At 52.4% G+C, this 7,783-nt stretch overlaps 1 protein-coding gene across 1 annotated transcript; it reads right to left on the reverse strand.

Moving 5' to 3' along the window:
- Nucleotides 1–241: 241 nt before the first annotated feature.
- On the reverse strand, nucleotides 242–1,575 carry SPBR_07310 (uncharacterized protein; the record flags this gene model as incomplete). The annotated part of the gene is made up of 2 exons (XM_040765564.1): nucleotides 242–736; nucleotides 838–1,575. 2 exons carry the CDS (start codon nucleotides 1,573–1,575, stop codon nucleotides 242–244), a joined length of 1,233 nt encoding a protein of 410 aa, XP_040616764.1.
- Between the last annotated feature and the right edge of the window lie 6,208 nt (nucleotides 1,576–7,783).

Here is a 7,783-nt window from a genome sequence, read left to right on the forward strand (position 1 = left end):
GTGTGTGCATTTTTTTTACTAGGAGTTCTGGACGGTGGGGATTAAAATCGTGTGTACTGTACAATATATTCATTAATACGGAGAGCAAAAGGCGAGCCATGACACAATTCTTCAAACAAAACACAGACAGACGAGTAGGCAAAAGGATTGAGAGCAAAAGACGAACCCCCCCCCAATTCAATACGCCACCATCATCGTTTTACCATCATGATAATCATACAGAATCGCGGCCACGGCCCCGTCACACTCCTTCTTCATGGCTCACGCGCTCCCAGAACTTGCGCAGCCGCCACACCTTGCCGATGCCCACGCTCTCGTCAAAGCGGCGGATCCGCTCGCTGCGCCGCCCGACCTCGCGCTTCCACACGGCGCCGACCCACCGCCGCAGCCCGTCCTTTAGTTTCTCGCGCTCGACGGCCCGCGTCCGCGCTGCCAGCGCCGGCGCTACATGGCCAATGCCCGGCGCACATTCAGGCGGCAGCACACACCGCTCGACGAGCAACTGGGCGGGCGGACGGGCGGCCAGCCGGCGCGACAGGCGGATGGACACGAGCGAGCGCGCGAGTTTGCGCGAGACGACCGTGGTGTTGGTCATGAAGATGTGGCGGGCAATCAGGTCGGACAGCGACGGCCGCATGGGCGACGCGAGCAGCGGCGGCAGCGCGGCGCGGACCTGGCGGCGGCGGAGTGTGTGCAGAATGGGCGCCACGCAGAGGCAGCGAAGATGATGAGAGGTCTGTAACGTGGGACGCGAGGACTGTTCAGCATGCAATGTCAAGTCAAACGCAAATCAAAATACAATGTGCAGCGGCGGCCATGACAAGGCCATGCACCTACCCTGGACGCTGTGAGCAGGTCGTTGACGTCGAGAAAGCCGAGAATGTGCAGCAGCACTTCGTTGGGCAGGTCGTCCAGCGACAGCGACTCGTCCGGATGCGGCAGCTGACGCGCTCGTGCTCGTGCTCCTGCTGCCGAGGAGGAGCGGGACGACCGCGGAGAGCGCGAAATGGCCCTCGGGACAGGCACAAGAGTGCCGCCAGGCTCACCAGGCTCTGGAGACGGCTGCCGCGGCGTGTGCGACGGCAATAGCGAGCCGAGAGGGCTGTCCGCAGGCAATGTGCTCGCGTTGCTGTCCCTGACCCTGACTCTGTCACTGCCACCACTTGGTGCGCCAGCGGTGAGAAGCACAAGCGACTGCGACGATGCTTTGTTGGTCACGGCCGGCGCACAAGCGACGGATTCCGCTCGAGGTTGCTCCCGGGGAAGTTGGCGTGGGCGTGGGCGTGGGCGTGGGCGTTGGGCGCCATCCATGTCTTCTGCCTCTTGCTCTGTCACAGATGCGTCCACCACCTCGCTTTGGTCTCTGGTTGTTGCTCCGGTTCGTCCATCGGTGGCTACCGTCATTACTGTCGCCGACGGCGTCTCTGGCTGTGACGCTTCGCTTGCTGGTGGACCCCCGGCCTGTGATTGTGCTTCTGCATCTGCTGCATCTCCTGCAGAAACAGCTTGTGCATCACCGCCAGCAAGGCCGTCTGGGCCAACGGGGGTGTGGACGTGCAGTGGGTCAGGTTCCATGTCTGTCACCTACTTGCGAAGAGATGAACGGGAGACGATAAAATGGCAAGTAGAATAAAACAATAAAAAAACACGAAAGGCATACACTGCGCTATGCGTTGTCCTCGGCGTTGCAGAGACTGATGGACAACACGCCCTCACAGCTGCAAAGGCAAGGCTGGTCGACCGCAGACAGCTTCCTGCTGATGGGATCTCTGTGGTGGGTGTTCTGTATGCAGGATGCAGGGTTGGAGCAACATAGAAGCAGCACAAATTCAGGTCAAATACTCCGCACACCCCAAGAAATCAAATGTCAAATGTCAAATGTCAAATGTCAAATGTCAAATGTCAAATGCCAAATATCAAATAACCAAACCGAGACGTTGCGACAAGTGGGACAATAAGATGATGAGACGATGAGACGATGGACACAAAAGCAAGCTCGAATATGCAGGAAGTGAGTTCCACTCGATCGAGAACGACGCAAGAGACGATGCAAGAGACGAATGACGTGTATCCTGAGGGGGGGGGAAGACAGGGGTTAAGGGGCCACGGGGAAGGGGGACGGGGCTGCCTGGACAGGGCTGCCTCGCGAGGTCACAGGCACCACGAGGGCAATTGATACAGTTGTCGGCGCAGAATGACCAAAACAAGCCAAGAAGAGAGTATAGGAAAGCAACAAAGTCGACGGACGAGGTCACAGAATTGTAACGAAAAGCAGCGAGGACGACAAGGACAACAAGGACGACAAGGACGGCACATGAAAAATATGTGCGCGCGAGGGAAACGTGAAATGAGGCGGGCTGATTGCGCAAAGCGCCTCTGTTCTCAGACGGCAGCCTGGGTCAGGTGCCAGAGGTGTTGCTTTGCACCATTTGGCGATCGTCGTCTTAGCTCTCAGGACGTTTGGGGGAATGTGTTTGGGGCGCCTCGGCGCAATGCGCTCTGACGTGATGGGAAAAAGTGGAGATGGCGCGTTTTAGATGGAGACGTGCTTCTTCCGAGATTAGTCATTCATCGCCTCAGGTGACCTTCCGGCGCTGGTGGTCGGCGATAGCGTGTTGCCGGCGCGCTAACTCACCACAAAGGCCGCTGTAAGGCCAGTATTGGGTTGGCCATTAAAGCCATTAAATTCGTATGTCGTGTTACTTGGTGCATCCTCGCGCACGACAACTCACACTCACACAAGTACAGCAACGCCTGATTGAACGCCTGATTGAACGCCTGACGGTGGGTGATCGACCCCATATCGTGTCGTCCATTGGGCAGCCATGAACTGCACGCACTCATACAGTTGCATGCGGCCAGGTTTCCTGTTATTGGCGGACTATTTACAGGCCTTGCAGGTAGGCCTGGTAGGGCCTTGCCGTCTCATCACAGCGGCAGCCAATGCCTGTTCAGAATCGCCTCTGTCGCCGGCAAAGCCTTGGGCGCTCTATGCCAATCAGACATTTAGAAAGGGATTAACTCACAAGCATCGCAGCCTTCCGTGTATTCTCCATTGGTCAAGTGAATTTTGAATTTGGGGGATGAGTGTCTTGTTACTCGTCTAAAATACTGTGCTAGCCTACCTCGTTTGTCATACGGTGGTGAAACTGACTGGGCAGGACTTGGAAAATGGTCGTTGTTTTCTTCCTTTTCTTGTTTTATTTGTTTCGCTTGTTGGAATAGCATCGTCGGGCGACAAAATGATGTGCACGGGATACGAAGGCGGACACTAGCAGCTGTTGCTCACGCCCTGTCCACCCTTCCCAGTGTGAACGACTGACGTGTTGGCAAAAGAAATACAAGAAAAAAAAATGAAATAAAAGAGACAAAGGAAGTACAAAATGCCCATTCATTCACACTCGTTGCCACCCATTCCCACCTTCTTTTTCATCACATCGGCGGGCGGTCGCGTCTTATGCGGCCGTCTGCATGTTTCTGCACGCGTTGTCCTGTCCTGACCTCGCCTTGACTTGGTTTTGGGTGTGGTTAGTTGGGTTATTGTCCCCGGCTGAAATTGCTAGACCTGTAAGATATGTTGTATTCCTTCTTTTGATTTGGGGCTGCTATGTCCCGCCATATGCGCGCCGCGTGGGGAGAACCTGCCTGTGCCAGTCAGCGCTGAAGCGTGCATTTGCTCTTTTGTGTGCCCGTTCCAATGACTGCTGCAGTCGGGCTCACCTAGGTAAAATTAAATCATGGCAATTCTTTTTAAAATCAAAGTCAACTTGCCTCGTCGTTTGTTCTGCCCGCCTCGTTTTTCAAAATTTATATCATATCTCATTTTCTTATTTTCATCCCAATTCTCTTTCTTGTTATTTTGTTACGGCCATTCCTCGTACTCCTTTCCAACAGAAGGCGAACCCTTCTCGTTTGCCGTCGCTCTTCGTTGGCATGTCCGAATCGGGACAGGCCACTTCAACAACCCCCGGTCCTTATTAGACCGCAGCATATCACCGTAATACTTGATCAGGCAGCAACTAACACCGCGAACGAGATGGGCCCTGTTGTCAAAAATGCAACCACCCACTACAAGCTGCCTCCTCTTTTTGAACGACAGCGCCTGCGGGCGACAGACATGCCAAGTCAGAACATGCAAGAAAGCCTCATTATGGGACATGTGGAAAGACGACAACGGGGGTGGGGGGATCACTAGAGGAAACAGGACGTCGTCGCGCAACATAAATCAAAATAAAAATAAAATAAAATAAAAATCAAGGAGACGCTGTGGTGTGCTCTCCCAACAGCTACTCAAAGCCGTCTTAAAATTTACGGACCGTTTACAGAAAGACAAAAGTGCAATAAGACGTTACCTAGGACAGTCCTCTTTGCCTGTTACTATGACAATGTCAATCGTTATCAACTGACCTCAATGCGAATGCGAAGCCTTACCCGATATCGTCCAATAACACTGTCTGTGAGCAAAATTGCCTGGCTGGACCAGCGAGCCTTCCCTGGGTGGCTTTTGCAATTCGAAGGTCCTCTTGCCCAATCACAGGAACTGTTAAGGGCGGCCGTGCTCTGACTGGCTGCGCACAATCCTTCCAATTCGAAACAAAACAAACAGCAAGATAGAGGCAAGAGAAAGTATGAGAAACGGCCCGTGCAAAGTGTCAAAAACGCTTTCGTCGGGCATCAATCATCATATTTTACTTGTGACCTTTTTCGCTTTCCAAAGACTCGAGAAAGTGTCACCTCAACATTGTTATGTCCGCTTTTGTTGGCTTTGTTGTTCCTTTTTCAGGGGCTAAAACCAACACGCGCCGGTGGCACCCCAGCCCCAGCCACAACACCTTCCTCACCCAAAATTCTCTGAAAGCAAATTTATAAAGCAGGCTTTTTCCTTACCTGCTGTATGTCGCATTTTCCAATTTGTCAGTACAATTGGTCAATTTGTGCCTAACTGCGTTCCGGACTTGTCAGTTGGCCTCTGGAGCCAGCCTTTCCGGCTAGAATGGCCTTCTGTTGGCCCAAAAGTCTGACCTGCTCAGCCTGCTTTGCAGCACTTTTCCGGTGTCTTACGCGAGGACACGCAAACACGCTCCCACGTTCTTCTTCAACTGGCAATTCGTGCGCAGTCCATTACGATTGTCCAACAACAATTCAAAACAGCAGTTAAGTTTTTTTCTTTTTTCTTTTTTTTTTTTCAAAAAAGTACTTCGATTTGTATTACAAATTCGCGTTTTTCAGCCTCCACCTTACTAGAAAATATTACTTGCGTGAGACTATATCACAAGGTGTTTAGTTGACGAGCGGTCGAAAAAAGTGGGTTGCGTGTTATGAACTATCCGGGAGCCGGCACGGCCCGTTCTGGAGGCCCGGACAGGAAAAGTCGCTAGCATTGTGCGCAGAGGCAACCACCCCCCGTCGCTGTTTCCCTGTCTGCCTCACTTTTCCCCTGCAAAACGAGAATGGCGATTGCCCGCTAAATCCCAACTAGCAAGGTTTGCCCTACTTCGACTGTAGCATATTTTGATTTTACAAATGACTGCTGTTTTGTCTTCCGATTTATTTTACTTTTGAAAGAAAAAATATACACATGTTTATGCAAAGGCCAAGAAAAGTCTGGAAGTAGGCTATGCATCTTTCCCCGTTTATTGAAAGCAAAAAAAGTTACCAAAAGCACGCCCAGATATGAAAGGAATCGCATAGCGACGACCGTCATCAGGAGCAACTTAGAAAAGAAACGAAAAAAGAAAAGAAACAGAAACACGGCCAAAACAAACATGTGGTCGTCAGAAAGCGGCCAATAACTCCCTCCCGCACCCACATTGACTACGCCTCTTCTTTTCACACAACACACGGTTATCCCGCCCCCCTGCCTTGTAATTCAAAGGCTACATTGAGATAAAGGAGCATAGCGCTGCCTGAAATAGAAAGGGCGACAGACTGGAAGCAAATAAGAGCCAAATGAATGGTCTTAGGGCCGGCCACCTCAGCGACCATGTTGTTTCTAGAACGATCTGTTCAGAGATGGATGGTGGCACTCGCACAAAGTAACATTCTCCCATATTCCCATATTCCTATTTGAGAAATTTACCTCTTCGCCACATAGACCAGCATGGGCTTCGTTGTCACGCACTTTTACCCAAACCGCAAGGCAGGAAGCGTGCTGGTGCAATGGCAACCCAATCTTCTGGCGTTCTCGGTAAATGCTTCGCTGGCAATACATATCGTCTGAGCAATCTGCGACCCTCGCCAAAACAAGTCCTCCAATCGGCATTTACGATGGCGTCTGCAACGGGAAAAAATCATATGAGGGAAGCATAATGCAGTGAGTAAGGATGTGGACACACTGAAGGATTAGCCACCATCAATCTCTGGTTTCGTTCAGTCACATGAAGTAAATAGCGCTTGAATGCATCCACGCGAAGTGGTGTGTACCGTTCATATTTGCCGGCTTTTGATCTTGGCGACAAGAAACGAGGCTCGAGACTCATACTCTCGTTGTAACGAAAAGGTAACAAAACTTGTATGGTTACAAGGACGACAACTTACGCGGCCCCAACCTTTGGCAGCCGCCGTCGAAAGCTGATAAGAGGACAACATGAGAACATGGACACCAAAGAGATCAGAGGCAGGATCCTCGTGCCAATGTCTGGCGACCTTTGCGCGCCGTTCATCTCCACCCACACTTGAAAATGTAAGACGCTCAAAAGAAACACCACCAAACAAGTGAGTCCATTGACACCGTCAGGCAGCACATTATTTTAAGCTGCTCGAGACTGAGACAGTGGGAGGCGGGCTCTTCACGCGAGCCCGGGAGCCTTTACGCGCCCCCATTCCCGGTTTCCCGTCTGCCCTTCCCTCTTCCCACTTTCCCGTTCACTCTCTAGCTTCTCTTACACCCCCCAGGTCGCCTCTTCGTCGTTGCACGTCTTTTTGTCCGAGCTAGCGGGCATGTCCCGCGGTTGGTCCCTTTCGTTCCCATTTCCCCTCCTTCCCTCCCCCCCCCCCCTGGTCTGGCTATGAGCTGGCACGTCTGGACGGGGGCTCCCGCCCTCCCTCTCCCATGCGTGGTGTGTCACTCAAACAGTCACCTCTTTTCTTTGAATGTTGCATGCCGTGGCACACTCCAATAGACCGATGAGGCGTGCCGAGGAGAGGGGGGGCCTGAGCGAGTCGTATTGAGCGACCGCGGACAACGTAACGGAAAATAGGAACGGATAATAGGCAGGCATCGTGCAGCAAATACATGCGGGATGGTATCAACCAGAAATGCAATGAAGATAGCAAGGCGAAGGGAGTGTGCATTGTTGTCGTTGCATATTCTGCTTCTGCTTGCTACCCTGGGTGCACGAAAGAGTACGGCTACTTGTTTCTGCATGTCTTGCACGCTCTACATGCTCTGCACGCTCTGCATGCTCTGCGTGCTCTGCAGAGACTGCATATTCTCTGCACGCAGTCGTGTCAAGGCATACGCGAACAGCGGCGCTGCACAGCTGGGAGACCGACCTGCATGATGCCAGTCGCAGGTCTTCCATAAGCACAAAGAACAGGACTCACCAACTACTCAAACATCGCCACGTTGCTTGCTGCCCGCAGGACTGTCGTGGGCAGAGTGTGTGTGGGCAGGTCAACGAGTGGAGGAGGTGACTCTAGCCTACAGAGGCACGTTAAGACATGACGGTCAGGACGGCCTCGATGGCGAGAGGACGTGAAGAACGGCTGACCAGCCGCGTTCCGTGGTTTTGTTCCTCCTTCGTTGGGCCCCTTCTGTCTTTGTTATTGTTGTTCGTAGGGG

Source organism: Sporothrix brasiliensis, assembly GCF_000820605.1.
Source record: "Sporothrix brasiliensis 5110 chromosome Unknown Cont20, whole genome shotgun sequence".
Taxonomy (NCBI): domain Eukaryota; kingdom Fungi; phylum Ascomycota; class Sordariomycetes; order Ophiostomatales; family Ophiostomataceae; genus Sporothrix; species Sporothrix brasiliensis.